This window comes from Trichomycterus rosablanca, chromosome 17, assembly GCF_030014385.1.
Source record: "Trichomycterus rosablanca isolate fTriRos1 chromosome 17, fTriRos1.hap1, whole genome shotgun sequence".
NCBI lineage: Eukaryota > Metazoa > Chordata > Actinopteri > Siluriformes > Trichomycteridae > Trichomycterus > Trichomycterus rosablanca.
This window is the reverse complement of record NC_086004.1, coordinates 12,650,463-12,668,659: the sequence shown is the minus strand read 5'-3', so window position 1 is coordinate 12,668,659 and position 18,197 is coordinate 12,650,463. Positions and strand designations below refer to the sequence as shown.

General features: G+C 39.0%; 1 protein-coding gene across 1 annotated transcript in view; it reads left to right on the top strand.

The window, feature by feature from the left end:
• wdr47b (WD repeat domain 47b) overlaps nucleotides 1–12,931 on the top strand; it is a 32,171-nt gene extending 19,240 nt beyond the window's left edge. The window contains exons 9-14 of the mRNA XM_063013184.1: nucleotides 1,700–1,867; nucleotides 5,531–5,700; nucleotides 7,809–7,979; nucleotides 9,637–9,771; nucleotides 10,718–10,936; nucleotides 11,773–12,931. Coding sequence (XP_062869254.1) covers nucleotides 1,700–1,867; nucleotides 5,531–5,700; nucleotides 7,809–7,979; nucleotides 9,637–9,771; nucleotides 10,718–10,936; nucleotides 11,773–11,915 — 1,006 coding nt within the window. The 3' untranslated portion in view covers nucleotides 11,916–12,931. The remainder of the gene's footprint in view (nucleotides 1–1,699; nucleotides 1,868–5,530; nucleotides 5,701–7,808; nucleotides 7,980–9,636; nucleotides 9,772–10,717; nucleotides 10,937–11,772) is intronic.
• The last annotated feature ends 5,266 nt before the right edge of the window (nucleotides 12,932–18,197 follow it).

The window sequence follows — 18,197 nt, the reverse complement described above, 5'->3', positions numbered from 1 at the left end:
ATTGTTATATTAATTACACCTACTAAATAGATGGTTAATAGTGGCACGACAACCAGGCTAGATTTCCTCTGCTCTCTAAAGTCGCATGCAGGTACAGTACACGTGTATTTGTGTAACGAGCACACCATCAGAGTGTTAGTGCCGCCGGAAACATCGCTACTTCACTCAGATCCTCTCTCAAACCACATCAGGTGATCATGTTGGTTTTTCTAGCGCGCATGATAACACAGGTTTAATGTCTTATAGACTTTATTCTTTATTCTAAACGACAGGTTTCGATTTTGATTAGATGTGCATTTAAAATATTTAGCCTAAACAGTTTGCTTTTTTTTTGTTTCACAGTGTATATCTAGCCTAGGCTAGAAGCTAAATTTAAACCTTTTTTTAATAGAGAAAAGACGTGCATTCTTATTGCGCATCCCTGCTCTGTTCTGTAGTTAAGAATAAACACGCATTTGATTTGTCTTAAAGCTGTCTCATCTTTGTCATTAAAAAGCAATAATATACCGAATCATAGCCTAACAATAAAGCTTGTTTATATAGCTCTAAAATCCAGATAAATTAAGTAATTTTCACCGCATACCGCGGTGTTGAACCACGCTAAATACCGCAAGGGGAAATTCTTTCACCGCAACAGCCCTACTCTACATATCAAAAGGTGAAGGAAAAAACACACACACATTTATGACAGATGACAAAGGAAGTAATGAGTGAAGAAGCAGAGACTTTGTGCTAATGTGTTCCATAGCTTGGGCACCAAAAAGCTGAATAATCTGCCACTGATAGTAACTAATCTAAGGACTAAGGACAAAAGACCACTGTCCGAAACCTAAGTGATCATGCAGGACAGTAGGGTGTAGATGTTCTGATAAAGAGAGCAATATTGCGGAGGTGTAAAAAAGCCCATGAAGGCCATGAAGGTTAACATGCCTTTATTGTCATTGCCCAGTGTACAACAAAACTGAGCAGCAATCTGACTCCAATTATAAGAGTCAGTTGTCAGTTTGTGGTTTGGAAATGTTCAGTTCCCGTATGGCCCTGGGTTCTTTAGTTTGTTTGTCTGGGATGTGATGGACCTAAAGCGTTTTCCAGAGGGCAGCAGGTCGAACAGATGATGCCCGAAAGTGAGGCAAGAGTCGAAAAGTACCCCCAGTTTGTGAACCACTTAAGAAAGTTTTAATTAATAATTAATTTAGTTAATAATTAGGCTTTGGCAACCAGTAATAAAAGTTAACTAATACTCTGCTACTGGTCGGCACAATTAGCAGTGCCTACAGCAGACAAAATTGGTCACTACTCTGCTGTGTGGGAAAAGACCGGACTAAAAGAGGGGTAAGGTACCCTGGTTAGAAGCCCGAGATGCCTGTATAGAAGTGCAGGGACGTGGAGATACGCAGTGACTCTCCATGCACGAGACTGGCCTCATGTGCGAATCTACCAAAGTATGGGCAAATAAGAAGGGGTCGGTGGACGTGTTGAAGGGAGTATGTGTCAGGCGAATATACCCTCCTCGGATGTGATCAGGGTCCCTAGCAGCAGAAGACTAATTGGTGATGCTAAATTGGGAGAAAAAATGGAGAAAATGCATAAATAAAATAGAAAAACGTATTATTATTATTATGCTGTTTGCTCCTGATGTCTGATAATTATATAATTTACTTTACTTTAATAAGTATATGTGTTTTTGGTTTGATTGCAGTGCATTTCAGGATGACAAACTCAAATCTCCATTCAGACCGGTGCACACACTAGAGGACACCCAAGCTGTGCGTGCGGTGGCATTCCATCCTTCTGGAACGCTATACGCCGTTGGATCTAATTCCAAAACCTTGCGTGTGTGCGTGTATCCCCAGGACCTAAGTGCCAGGTATCTTGCTTAGTAAATCTTGATCTTTGTAGTCATGGCATTCACAAAGACAAAAAAGGTTTGGTTGGGATCTTTTTACACACAGTCTGAATACTTGAGTCCACACCCAGTATTGATTGTGGGCTTGTTTGTGGAAGGGGTCGTGGTAACAGGTTTGTTTTTACACAGAACAGTATGTTCTGGACTGCATCGTGAATGTGTGATACTCTTTAAATAAACCCTGGTACAGTACAGTGGATTCAGAAAGTATTTAGACACTTCACCATTTTGTAGACTTTGGGTTGTGGATTTGATTTGGCATTGAAGTAATTGCCATTTTTTTACACATCAATCTACATTTAATCACACATACTGACGACATGAAAAACCTGTATTAGAAAATGCAGCTGATTTACGTGTTATGCCAAGTTCACACTACACGATTTTTGGCCAGATTTCGTTCAGCGACTGGTCGGCGCTAGATTTGCCGGCTCAGGAGCAACTCGGCGTTCGCTCGGCGATCAAAACTCGGCTCTCAGTCGCCATGTGTGAACTACTCAACAACTCCATCCGACCGGCTCGCCGAGTGCTCGGCGACCGGATTGAGATTTCTAGCATGTCAGATATCTGATCTGAGTTGCACGTCTGGCAATGAGTGCTATGTCGAACAGCCAATGAGAACGCAAGATACAGTGTGAGGAGAAACGCAGGAGAGGAGTGTAAACAGGTGGGACAGTGGGATAATATAGTTTATATCAGAATACACCGGCACACACACACGTTTTACAGTATTTCTGACTTGATCGTTCTCTACAAAACACCAACGTTGCATTGCAAAAATATTTATTAACCTCCAACTTACTATAGAACAATCCATGCTGTTCGTGTTGCCAAATCCACTAAGATTCATTTATTTTTCCTCCTTGATTTTACGCTGCACATCAGCGCACAAACACTTTGATCACTTGCTACTTGTTGACGTGCATTTTTGGACGTGGTATCATTAAACCCCTCGTCACTTCGCGCGTTTGTTTTTTCGTGACAAAACGTAGTTTGGGAGACCAAAGAAGCTCGCCTGTGATTCCAGTTGGTGATAGATCGTGTAGTGTGAAACCCCCTATCGCCGATCAGTCATGTAGTGTGAAATATACACAGACTGAAAGACTCCCGAGTGCAAAAGATTCAGTCGTGTAGTGTGAACTGTACAGCGACCCGGCAAATCAGAAAGTCGTGTAGTGTGAACTTGGCATTACAGAGAAAGCACATACTTGGGTTGGCAGCTGTTGTGTGACAAGTTGTTGGTATTGACAACAACTAAATGCAGAAAACTCTTGCCATTATATTTAGGATGCCATTAATTTTTAGTTTTCGGATCATGTTGGGGGAAAACAGTCTGTAGCTATTAATTTTCTTACAAGTAAACTGCAATTATATACAGTGTATCACAAAAGTGAGTACACCCCTCACATTTCTGCAGATATTTAAGTATATCTTTTCATGGGACAACACTGACAAAATGACACTTTGACACAATGAAAAGTAGTCTGTGTGCAGCTTATATAACAGTGTAAATTTATTCTTCCCTCAAAATAACTCAATATACAGCCATTAATGTCTAAACCACAGGCAACAAAAGTGAGTATACCCTTAAGAGACTACACCCCTAAATGTCCAAATTGAGCACTGCTTGTCATTTTCCCTCCAAAATGTCATGTGATTTGTTAGTGTTACTAGGTCTCAGGTGTGCATAGGGAGCAGGTGTGTTCAATTTAGTAGTACAGCTCTCACACTCTCTCATACTGGTCACTGAAAGTTCCAACATGGCACCTCATGGCAAAGAACTCTCTGAGGATCTTAAAAGACGAATTGTTGCGCTACATGAAGATGGCCAAGGCTACAAGAAGATTGCCAACACCCTGAAACTGAGCTGCAGCACAGTGGCCAAGATCATCCAGCGTTTTAAAAGAGCAGGGTCCACTCAGAACAGACCTCGCGTCGGTCGTCCAAAGAAGCTGAGTGCACGTGCTCAGCGTCACATCCAACTGCTGTCTTTGAAAGATAGGCGCAGGAGTGCTGTCAGCATTGCTGCAGAGATTGAAAAGGTGGGGGGTCAGCCTGTCAGTGCTCAGACCATACGCCGCACACTACATCAAATTGGTCTGCATGGCTGTCACCCCAGAAGGAAGCCTCTTCTGAAGTCTCTACACAAGAAAGCCCGCAAACAATTTGCTGAAGACATGTCAACAAAGGACATGGATTACTGGAACCATGTCCTATGGTCTGATGAGACCAAGATTAATTTGTTTGGTTCAGATGGTCTCAAGCATGTGTGGTGGCAATCAGGTGAGGAGTACAAAGATAAGTGTGTCATGCCTACAGTCAAGCATGGTGGTGGGAATGCCATGGTCTGGGGCTGCATGGGTGCAGCAGGTGTTGGGGAGTTACATTTCATTGAGGGACACATGAACTCCAATATGTACTGTGAAATACTGAAGCAGAGCATGATCCCCTCCCTCCGGAAACTGGGTCGCAGGGCAGTGTTCCAGCATGATAATGACCCCAAACACACCTTTAAGACGACTACTGCTTTATTGAAGAGGCTGAGGGTAAAGGTGATGGACTGGCCAAGCATGTCTCCAGACCTAAACCCAATAGGACATCTTTGGGGCATCCTCAAGCGGAAGGTGGAGGAGCGCAAAGTCTCGAATATCCGCCAGCTCAGTGATGTCGTCATGGAGGAGTGGAAAAGCATTCCAGTGGCGACCTGTGAAGCTCTGGTAAACTCCATGCCCAGGAGAGTTAAGGCAGTTCTGGGGAATAATGGTGGCCACACAAAATATTGACACTTCAGGAACTTTCACTAAGGGGTGTACTCACTTTTGTTGCCGGTGGTTTAGACATTAATGGCTGTATATTGAGTTATTTTGAGGGAAGAATAAATTTACACTGTTATATAAGCTGCACACAGACTACTTTTTATTGTGTCAGTGTCATTTTGTCAGTGTTGTCCCATGAAAAGATATACTTAAATATCTGCAGAAATGTGAGGGGTGTACTCACTTTTGTGATACACTGTATATATATAAATTGCAGTTTACTTGTAAGAAAGTTAATACTGTTTTCCCCCAGTATATATATATTTTGTTTATTCATTTTCTCCCCTTTCTCTCCCTTTTAGCGTGTCCAATTGCCTGATTGCGTCATGCTTCCTCTCCACCAATGCTGATCCCTGCTCTGATTGAGGAGAACGAAGCTAACACACGCCCTCTCCGACACGTGGGAGTGCACTTTTGACGAGTGCAGTGCAGCTCAACGTTGTGTACGGAGAGGACACACCCTGAGAGCACTCTTTTCTTATCTCTGCGCAGGCGCCATCAATCAGCCAGCAGAGGTCGTAATTGCACCAGTAATGGAATGGCTTAGTCCCGCCCAAATCTGAACAACAGGCCAATCGTTCATGTGGCCGCTCAGCCTCAGCCTCAGAGATTCGACACTATGTATTCGAGATCCCAGCTCTGGTTCCAGCGTGTGTTTTTACCGCTGCGCCACCTGAGCGGCCCATGAACTGCAAACTTGATGCATTTTTGACAAAAGCCAAATGCCCTTGTGAACTTATGTGCATTTAATGGCCAGTTTATGGTATTTAATTCTTTATCCTCTGTCTTTAACATATTCTCTTAACAGTGTGGAAGGTCCAGCACAGCAGCCTAATGTCTGCTTTCAGCGCAACAAGCACCACAAAGGCTCCATCTACTGTGTGGCTTGGAGTCCATGTGGCCAGCTGCTTGCAACTGGATCCAATGACAAATGTGTTAAAGTCCTGCCATTCAATCCAGATAACTACAACGCTGTTGGTAAGACACAAGCACTGGACACCCATTGAGCTGTTACTGTATCTGTAGACTGCTTTTGGGTTTGACAAATCACTATCCCTGGGGCTCTTTTATCACACTAGTCAGGGTGACATGTGACTTAGTAGGCTGTTTATTACCAGCAGGCTGTAGGGTCTGATCCCACAGAAGAGCTACTGTAGCACAAATGGCTCAAAAAGTTACTGCTGGCTATAGAATACAGTAGTATCAGAACACCATGTGACCATGCTGACCTGTGTCCACAGTAGGGCTGGGCGATATTAATGATTAATTCGGTTAATTTGCATGAACGTTTTCACCCGATGTTAGAATGTGACAATCGCGATTGTTTACATACTTTATATTTTAATTAAAATACCAACATGTCACGAAGCAGAAACTGACCAGACGCTCGCGGAATATAAATCAGGGAAAGTTTAATATCAAAAAGGGCGAAAACAGTGTACAAAATCAGCGAAAACCAAAACAGTAAACGGAAGACACCAAGGATTATACACGGTAACGGTTAGATTCAGTAATAAGGAGCGCAAACACGATCGGCAAAACGAGACACAAACAGAAGAGTTTAATTAAGATTCACTGAATCAAACACCGCTGAACTGAATCAAAAATACGGAGCCGATTAGCGCGATAATTGAGTCGTTTTTTTTGTGTACTTGTACTTTTTAAAGTAGATTTTACAGCCTGTAATTTTACTTTTACTTAAGTAAGTTTTGTACTAAGAATTGTAATTCGCTACATTTTAAATCACATCCGTTACTGAGTAAAAAAATCGCGTCTGGGAAACTGCTGCAGTGAATTCTGCGATAGGGAGTCGGATCTTTTGTCTCGGTTCCTTTTAAAGAGCCGTTTGTATGTAACGACTCCCAAATGCGCGAATCGGTTCCTTTAGTTTGGCTTAAAGGGCCGTTCAATAGAATCGAATCATTCTGCGACACATAATAGTGGTTTATACAGTTTGAAAGTTTTATGGGACTAAAATGACACATTACACATCCTTAAATGTTTAAAATGTTGTATCCACCCCCCAAATCACAAGAGGACAAAATCAAAGCTGAGCTGAGTGATCACTTGATGCCCCCCCCCCCCAATGTAGATACTGATACAGACTCACTCAGTGGTGGAAACAGCACAGTACAGGCTCGTGTTCCTTTTAAGAAACCTGTAAAGAACTTTTTGTAGTTTTTTTCCTAATGTAAGGAGGTTCTGCTGAACATTATTTAAAATAAAAGTTGTTTGTGAGCTATTCTTAGACATAGATAGATAAGGATATAGATAATTTAGATCTATTTTGTTTTAATTATTGTTAATTATTGTGATATCGTTATTGTTATAAAGTTTGAGTCCCTTAAAAGGATAATTATAGGTGGTGCTGTTACTATTTTTGCACTTCTGCAGCCTTTAATTACAATGCAAAAAAAGAAATTTGAGTCTTATTTTAATTGCATTATACAAGAACAAAAAAATTCGAAATACGAAATCGTAATCGACAATCGGGTATAATTTTTAAATAATCGAGATTTTTTTTTTTTTGCAAAATCGCCCAGCCCTAGTCCACAGTAGTGTCTACAATGAGCATATGTGCATCAGAACTGAACCATGGACCAACGGGAGAAGTTGGCCCGGTCTTATAATTCATGTTTTCTCTTAAATCATGTGGATGAATGGGTGCATCGCTTACCCAGGAAAGAGATGGCACTAGGATGCTCTCTGGGGGGGACAAAGAGGTGGGGGCAAGCATGTTGAGAAACCTTGGGTCCTGGCATATGCATCACCTACCTAAACATTGTTGCAGCCCATTTAGAGTCCTAATTTTCTAACATTTGAATGAAGGGGACAAAGCAGTGTCTCAGTGACTTGTATATCAGAGCTCAGTTGAAGAGATACAACAGTTTTCCTTTCACTTTTCAATGACATATTAGCTCAGTAAATTAATTAGCTTTTAATTAGTGACAGTGCCCACATGTCTATGCCCACATTTATTATATGAAACAGTAAAGATATGTTTGTAACATTTTGGCTAAATAATGATAACAGCTACTATTTCTGTCTGAGACATCACACAATTTTGTTCATTTACATGAATGCAGGGCCGGATCTGGAGTTCAGCATGCATGATGGGACTATACGTGACCTGGTGTTTATGGAGGGACCACAAAGTGGTGGCGCCATCCTCGTTAGTGCTGGAGCGGGAGACTGCAACATCTACACAACAGACTGCCACAGAGGACAGGGCCTACATGCACTTAGTGGGCATACAGGTACATCCATAGCCAGTATTGGTAAAAAAAATTTAAAATAAAAAACAAAACAAAATGAAGTTTATGATAAAGTCTTGGGCAACTTTATTCTAGTCGGTTTCCAGTCTTTGAAACGCTGTTGGAATAATGGAAGAGCATTCTTATAAGATATACACCGATGAGACATAACATCATGACCACCTTCCTTATATTGTGTTGGTCCCCTTTTTGCTGTCAAAACATCCCTAACCCGTTGAGGCGTGGACTCCACTAGACCCCTGAAGGTGTGCTGTGGTATCTGGCACCAAGATGTCAGCAGCAGATCCTTTAACTCCTTTTGGCTGCCATGGTTTAACTGACGCCAAGCAAAAAAAGAAAAAGAAAAAGCAAATGCCATGACAGTGCAGCATACTTTTACTGGCTAGTATCTACAGAGCATATAAAAAAAAAGGGGCAAGCCATAGCCTAGGGGTTAAGGAACTGGACAAGTAATCAGATGGTCACTGGTTCAAGCCCCACCACTGCCAGGTTTCTGCTGTTGGTCCCTTGAGCAAGGCCCTTAACCCTCAATTGCTCAGACTGTATAAAGGGATCTTTTTTTTTGGATAAAGGCGTCTGCTAAATGCTGAAAATGTAAAAAACAATTTGACTAGAATTTTACCACAAACACAATCACATGTGTTTCCACCAAAAATACAAATTTTGGAAGGAAATCACTTTAGTAGTTTTGTCTTCCATCTCTAGACTAAAAGTTTAGCATTGCACTCTATAAAACGCTCATCATTCGTATCCAATACATGATCAGGTGGACCAAAAATACTCCACAGCATGGAAAGACCAATAAATTAAGTGACTTCTGCACAGATGCAGAATGTGCTTAATAAAAAGGAAATCACTTCAATAAGCAAAACTAATGTCAAAAGACAATGCCTTGCCTTGCCTACCACAGTGTATCATCCCAACAGTGACAGCTTGCACTAACCATCCTCATATGAATAAAATGGGTCGCTATGGTGGGAGACTCAGGAGGATCCCACTGCTGACATAAAGCCAGAACTTATCTGAGGAAGCTACATTTTGTGGGAGCATCATGTGGGCAGATGACACCAAAATAGAGCTTTTTGGTAAAGCTTATTATTGTACTGTTTACTGAAAACAAAATAAGGCTCTCATTTTGAACACGGTCAGACATGGTGGAGGTTCGCAGATGTTTTGGGGTTGGTTTGCCGCTTCTGGCACTGGGTGCTTTGACTGTGTGCATGACATCATGAAATCAGAAGACCAGAATACCAAAGAATTACCTACAGAAGACTACCAAAGAATACTCCAAGAGATACCCAGAAAAGGGTTAAAAGGGTTGTTTTGAGATGACCAGCAATGTGCCAAGGCCAAAATTGTACAATATTTTAAATTATTATTATAAATATTTACAATATTTTGAATATTACTTAGTGTTTTTTCACCATGTTAAGATTTGTAAGCAGTGGTATATTGTTTATATTGAATTGCAGAAAATATATTATCACCTTTTAAAATAGAAAGAAGACTCAAGATGATACATGTCTACCTGTCTGTATAACCTTATTTAAATCATATTACCATTATGCATTTTAGCCTGTTTTTGGCAATGCAAAGTCTTAAATAGAGAAATGAATATAATCCATGTCTGTTTTGTTAGGACACATTCTGTCTCTCTACACATGGTGCAGTTGGATGGTAGCGTCTGGCTCTCAGGATATGACTGTACGTTTCTGGGATCTGCGTGTACCCAGCTGTGTGAAATTATTTGGGACTGCGCTGCAGGGAACTGGTGGTTTGTTGTTTACATGTACATTCTGTGTTGAACCATAGTATTTATTCTAATTTGATCGATGTTGAGCAAGTCCATGGCTGGATAAACTGGTGGCAATGCATTTATTGTTATAATTTATTGTTATAAATAAATTCATTTTATATTTGCTTAAAATGAATGTCACATTAAAACTGCAATCGTAATGTTGTGATCTGCATTGATCAGAACATAATCAGCTCCACTTACCATATAGAAACACTTCGTAGTTCTACAATTACTGACTGAAGTCCATCCGTTTCTCTGCATGCTTTGTTAGTCCCCTTTAATGCTGTTCTTCAATAGTCAGGGCTCTCCCAGGACCACCACAGAGCAGGTATTATTTGGGTGGTGGATCACTCTCAGCACTACAGTGACACTGACATGGTGCTGGTGTGTTAGTGTGTGTTGTGCTGGTAAGAGTGGATAAGACACAGCAATGCTGATGGAGTTTTTAAACACATCACTGTCACTGCTGGACTGAGAATAGTCCACCAACAGCAGCAGCAATAGATAAGCGATCGTCTCTGACGTTACATCTACAAGGTGGACCAACTAGGTAGGAGTGTCTAAAAGAGTGGACAGTGAGTGGACACAGTATTTAAAAACTCCAGCAGCACTGCTGTGTCTGATCCACTCATACCAGCACAACACACACTAACACACCACCACCATGTCAGTGTCACTGCAGTGCTGAGAATGATCCACCACCTAAATAATACCTACTCTGTGGTGGTCCTGACCATTGAAGAACAGGGTGAAAGCAGGCTAAAAAGTATGTAGAGAAACAGATGGACTACAGTTAGTAATTGTAGAACTACAAAGTGCTTCTATATGGTAAGTGGAGCTGATAAAATGGACAGTGAGTGTAGAAACGAGGAGGTGGTTTTAATGTTATGGCTGATCAGTGTATAATCTATACTCACTTCAGGAAGTGCAGTGGCTTCAGTGGCAGTGGATCCCACTGGACGGTTACTGGCTGTAGGATTGGAGGATTGCCGCTGCATGCTGTTCGACATCAGAGGGGGCCGAACAGTTCAGACTTACACCCCTCACACTGATGATATTCGCTCTGTACGCTTCTCCCCCGGAGCACATTACCTTTTGAGCGGCTCCTACGACAGCAAAATCATGATCACCGATCTACAAGGTGAGAAACAGGGCTTGACATGATGAATGTTGTGGCCAAACATCACACCCAGAAACCAAGAGCATTAGTTTGGAGTTGGTCTCCAATTTACTGCTAAACAATAGTTTCTACTCTTAAGGGAAGGCTTTCCACTTGACGTTTGTACAGGTCAGGTGCTTATGCTGTACACCTTTATACAAATAAAAAATAAATGAGAATTTATTTACATTTAAAAACTCCAGCAGCGCTGCTGTGTCTGATCCACTTATACCAGCACAACACACACTAACACACCATCACCATGTCATTGTCACTGCAGTGCTGAGAATGATCCACCACCTAAATAATACCTGCTCTGTGGTGGTCCTGTGGGGGTCCTGACCACTGAAGAACAGGGTAAAAGCAGGCTAAAACGGTATGTAGAGAAACAGATGGACTACAGTCAGTAATTGTAGAACTACAAAGTGCTCCCATATGGTAAGTGGAGCTGATAAAATGGACAGTGAGTGTAGAAACACGGAGGTGGTTTTAATGTTATGGCTAATTAGTGTATGTTCAAAGAGGCCATTAAAATATATGCATTTAAAAAAAAATACACAATGTGTGTACATAAAATGGTAAAGGAACAAAAGACTATGAGTATAAAATAAATGTATTACCTGACCTCTATGGTATCTGGGCTTCTTGATTTCATGAAGACTGCATGGCTGTGGGCTTGATTTTTAGGCATGTTTAAACATAGGTGTAAATGATATGGACAAACCCATTAATAGACAACGATGTACTTTTGGACACGTAGTGAACATTACCCCTTAAAGTTTGTTTTGCAGAGTGTGCTTATTTTTTTCTGTCTTCAGGAGATTTGACCAAGCCCCTTCCAGTAATGGTTGCTGGCGAACACAAGGACAAAGTGATCCAGTGCCGGTGGCACACGAGAGATGTTTCCTTCCTGTCATCTTCAGCAGACAAGACTGTCACTCTGTGGGCACACGGCTCTTAAATTCCTAAAAGGGAATAAAACACCACATCAGAGAAAGCACAATGCAATCCCAAACTAACACTGTGCATGCAGTAGGACCACTGACTGGTAGATAACAAACAAGACTATTCTTCTCACATCAGCACTTTTTACTGTTAGTTATTCCATGTATTCTCAGTACTAATATTCAAGAACTAGACATTCGATAGTAACAAGTCTTGCATGTTTGCTACTGAGGATATAAAAAAGGTTAATATTTGATAAAGCTATGAAGCTAACTTGCTGTGCTGTATCAGTATACGGTTATCTTGCGATACAGGCCACTTCATTTTCAGTAGATTGTTGTGCCTTGATTTTCATAATCCATATTTAGGCTTATGAATGTACATTTTAAATTATGGCTTGCAGTGTATTTAATGAAAATACGGCATGCTATGCTGATTTTGGTGCAGGTGATTCACTCAAAGTGTGTTATAATTACATGTAATCATTTTAGGAGCTTTAAAAGGTCCAAAGTAAATGTATTTATTTTTGTTTAACAATTTGCACATGCTGTAAAGCACCTTATACTAAATGTATTTAAAATGAAATGTTGTTTGAGGATGTAAACAGTGAATAAAATAATAGCAATAATGACACGTACAATAAGTAGCAGTTGCATTGTATGATTAAGATGAGACCCTAAATGTATGGTACCAGTTTTATTCACAAATGCATTTACATTTTACAATTACAGTAGATCCTCGAGTTACGAACGGTTTACCATATGAACATTTTGGGTTACGAACGATTTTTTTTCAACTTGACGTTCGAACCGAAATTCGCGAGACACGTGACATCACGAACAAGTTGACTCAGAGCGTCTCTCTCAGTTCAATTCAAAAGTGCTTTATTAGCATGACAAATATTCACATTTGTATTGCCAGAGCGCATTTACAAACTAGATAATAAATGAAAAAATTGCATATATAAACATATTAATTTAAAGAATGTTCAATAACATTAGTAATTAGCCTTAAAAAATAACAGAAACAAATTAGAACATCTCTCTCTCTCTCTCTCTCTCTTTATATATATATATATATATATATATATATATATATACTGTATATACAGTATATATGCATATATATATATATATATATATATATATACTGTATATACAGTATATATATATATACTGTGAGCGAACATTCGGACAGCTGACATTGTTTTTTCTGTGTTTTCTTTATATTTAGTAAAATTCTATATTAAAATGGCCCCAAAGAATGTGCAGAAAAAACTTAGTGGTGAGAAAATGAACAAATCTATTGCTATTTGTTGTGTTGTATAATTACTCCTGCCAGTAGCTGTCACTGTGTATCACACAGAGGGGACAGTGAGTGAGAGAGAAGAAGGAAGTTATTATTTCGTGCAATTACACCTACAAAATACTATTGAAATAAAGAAGGAAATAATAGAGAAATATGAGTTATTGTTGTTTCTGGTAGATACATTTTATAAAAAAAAAGAAGGAAATGCATTACGGTGTTTGGTACAGAACACGTACTGTACTGAAATGTGATGTGTGTGTTTATGTACAGTACAGTACTACAGTGTATTGTTGTTTATTATTGTTTATTACAGGAATGTATATTCTATAATTTAAGATTAAGGGCAAAATATAGTTGTATTTATAACAAAAAAGAGCATTTAAGACATTAGAAAGGTTAGGTAAGGGGGTGGTTTGGGAGGTAATTTACATTATTTCTTATGGGAAAAATAGGTTCAACTAACGAACATTTAGACTTAAGAACAGCCCTTCGGAGCCAATTAAATTCGTAACTCAAGGGTCTACTGTATATAAACCGTTATTATTAGAAGATAAAATATAATAAAAATGATGGCAAATAAACTCACACATAGTCCTACACACAATTGTTTTTTACCAGCATAACCATGTGATGTATCAGTTCTATCAATAAAATGTAGCTACGATTATGTATTTTGGTAAGGCCAAGTCCATATTAAATGTCAGGTCTTTCTGATTGGTATGTTCAACTAATGGTCATTTGTCAAGATACTTTTGGCCATAGACTGTATAATTTGAACTAGATTTTTTTCTATCTAAGTTCTTAGGATTGCACATACAACCCCAAATCAGAAAAAGTTGGGACTGTATGGAAAATGCAAATAAAAAAATGCAGTGTTCCTTACATTTACTTTGACTTTTATTTGATTGCAGACAGTTTGAACCTGAGATGTTTCATGTTTTATCTGCTCAACTTCATTTCATTTGTTAATATATCTCCATTCCTGCATTTCAGGCCTGCAACACATTCCAAAAAAGTTGGGGCGGGGGCAATTCAGGACTAGTAATGAGGTGAAAAAACTAAATAATGATGTGATTCCAAACAGGTGATTGTAATCAAGGTTTGGTACAAAAGAGTCATGGAGGAGCAAAGATGATCAGAGGATCTCCAGTTTGTCAACAAATGCGTGAGAAAATGATTGAAATGTTTAAAAACAATGTACCTTAAAGAAAGATTGGAAGGGATTTGCATATTTCTCCCTCTACAGTGCATAACATCATTAAACCATTCAAGGAATCGGGAGGAATTTCAGTGCGTAAAAAGCCAGGAGTGTTCGCTTAAGCTGAACACCTGTGATTTTCCATCCCTCAGATGGCACTGAATCAAGAACCGCCACTCAACAATAGCTGATATAACCACATGGACAAGGCAAAGAAAAAGCACTACATTACATGCACAAATGCCACTTAAAACTTTACTGTGCAGAAAAGAAGCCTTACAGTGAAAGATGGGACTTAATCTCTGTATAAACAAGACAAAAGTCATTACAACAGAAAAGGCCACTAGCTTTACCATAGATGGAGACATTAAAGTGGTGGACAACTTTTGCCAACTTCAATTATTCAATTGTTAACAGCAAAGGATGCAGCAGTCAGGAAATATAATTAATAATAATAATACATTTAATTTGTAATGCACTTTACATTTGTGTACAAATCTCAAAGTGCCACAAGATAAAGACATCACTACAATTAATAAATAAATAAATAAATAAAATAGCTACAATCACTACATAAATTAAAAATTATTCATAGGTTCTGCTAAAAAGAAAGGTTTTGAGTCTCTTCTTAAAAGTCCCAATCGGCTGTGGTGCCCTCAAATGGTCAGGGAGGGCATTCCAAAGGCGAGGGGCAGCAGAACAGAAGGCCCGATCACCCATGGTACTGAGCTTGGTATATCACACAGACTGACTGTCCATCTATTTCTTTACATACTTTTTTTAAAATCTGCTTTCACCCTGTTCCTCAATGAGCAGGACCCCCACAGTGCAGGTATTATTTAGGTGGTGGATGATTCTCAGCACTGTAGTGACACTGACATGGTGGTGTGTTAGTGTGTGTTGTGCTGGTATAAGTGAATCAGACACAGCAGCGCTGCTGGAGTTTTTAAATACCATGTCCACTCACTGTCCACTCTATTAGACACTCCTACCTGGTTGGTCCACCTTGTAGATGTAAAGTCATGAGACGATCGCTCATCTATTGCTGCTGTTTGAGTTGGTCATCTTCTAGACCTTTATCAGTGGTCACAGGACGCTGCCCACGGGGCGCTGTTGGCTGGATATTTTTGGTTGGTTGACTATTCTCAGTCCAGCAGGGACAGTGAGGTGTTTAAAACTCCATCAGCGCTGCTGTGTCTTATCCACTCATACCTGCACAACACACACTAACACACCACCACCAGTGTCACAACAGCATGACAGAGAAACTGGTGGACTACAGTTAGTAATTGTAGAATTACAAAGTGCTTCTATATGGTTATTTCCTATGCCAGATGTGGATTTAAGTATTCGAAATATATTAGAGAATAAATCAAATGAATGGGTTAAAAAAGACATAGTACAGAAATATATAGATAAACATTTTTCGAATTCTGTTCATATTGTGGCGCCGGCGAGCAGGAAGGCGAGCGTCGGGGCCTCGAGTGAGCTGCCCTTGGCAGATCTCTCAGTGGTTTAGGACGTACACTCATACATACACACATACATTCATACAACAGACAAACATATAAGCTACCTATCCAGCTCTCACCGCAGCCACCCAGTCTCCCACACTGGGATACACGCTGACGGTAAGCCTGGATACCACGGCTCCTCCCACTGACGCTACAATATATTTACAGATGGCTCAAAAGATCCAGAGAAAGAAAAAGTAGGTTCAGTGGTATTTGTCCCAGCAAGCAATGCTAATATTAAGAAAAGGTTATCAAATCACTTATCAGTATACTCCGCAGAATTATTGGCAATATTACTGGCACTACAGTGGTTACAGGAAAAAGAGTTAAGTAACAATGTCATCATTTCAGATAGCTACTCAGCACTTAGTAGCATTCAGTCAGGCAGATCTCTAAGAACAGATATTTTAAATCAAATTTATACCATTTTACATAAAATAGATATCAAAGGTAGGTCAGTAAGTTTTCTTTGGGTTTCTGCTCATGTTGGAGTAGAGGGGAATGAACAGGTGGATAAAATAGCAAAACAAACTTTAAAACACAAACACATAGATCTACATATTCCACTGAACAAAACAGAGGCAAAGGTCTACATTAAAAAGTATGGCAAAACAGCCTGGCAGGAATATTGGGATAGAAGTGAAACAGGAAGACATTTATACAGAATACAAAAAAAGATAGACTCGGGTAGAAGGACAGGCAGGAGACGGAGGGAGGAAATCATAATAACACGTCTAAGAATAGGGCACTCAGGTCTAAATCACACACTAAAGATAATCAATAAACATAGTACAGGAAATTGCATACGAGTCATTCTATAATTTGGGGTACATTCCATGTCCAATGATAATAATTATATTTATTCTAACTATTTTCTTTAAAAATGTCATATTTTACCTATTAATGGAAAACATGTTGTAATATCACAAAAACATTATGTGCATCCTATGCTTCATTTAGCTTGAAATTTGTCATGATGTTCCTAAATGAACAGTTTTTGCTGTGTCCGTTTTTAAGTTGAGGGTGCCTTGGTTTTAAAATAATGAATAAAATCATTAAGGGCAACAACATCTATTTTTTATTTATTTTAAAAGTTTAAATACCAAAGAAAAATAATATTTTTTTAATTGAGTTTCTCTTTTAAATAATTTAAATATCTTTATTTATTAATGTCCGCAAGAGTTCTGTCAACTATGTTACTAACAGAACTCCACTCAGCAACTCAAAAATGGTTTGTTCTAAAACTGTGACCAGCATTACATGATATCATTTTTCTCTGTAGAGGGCATATTGAACAAACTGTGGTGAATGTCCTCTTACTTTTTTAAATATTTTATCTATAATAGAACATTGTCAATGAGTATATTAATTGACCGTCAACTATGTTACATACATTGTTATGGTTAAATTTTTTTAAATAATTTTAATTCAAACGTATGTTCAAATTAGACATTATTCTGTTCAAGAAATGACATGTGGTCAGCCAGGCAAGGTCTACCACTGAAGTTATGGGTCAAAATAGGGAAATTGTCAACTATGTTACCTGTCAACTAAGTTACCTAGTAGTCTACATCTACTGTCCCTTTAAAATAAAAAAATAAAAAAGTAATGTTTAAGCTTTGCAAATAGTGGATATGTTACACTAAAGAATATATTAACTTGAACCACTGATTGTTTTATTGAGAGAGAACATTGTTTTTGTACTTTTTTGGTGACGTGAAATGTACCCCAAATTATAGAATGACCGTACACAGGAAGAAACTGTAGAACATGTACTGCTACACTGTAAAAAATATGAACAAGAAAGAAATAACCTTTTGCAATCTTTGGAAATGGCTCAACAACACAGTTTAACACTAGCTGGATTATTAGGGAAAACACCAAGTAATATAAATCATTTTTAAAAGAAATAGAAATATATAATTGAATCTAGTTTTTTTATTTTTTATATCTCGTATTACACAGTCCAGTTGGTGGCGGTAAATGCATCTTTACGTTGGTATGCCAATCGCCATTAAATAATAATAATAATAATAAGAAGAAGAACGTTATGGCTGATCGGTGTATATGCAGTAGCGTGTGTGGGCGATATGCACTTCAGTCTGTTCTAAGCTAACTGCTAACCGAAGAAGAAGAAGAAGAAGAAAACGAAAACACGTTAACTTCTTGTGTTTGTTTCTCAGCTGTTGACTGATAAAACGAGTTTAATTAACTGTTATTTGATTTTCTGTTGAATACGCGACTCGTTTTTAAACATATATACCATATATACACAACT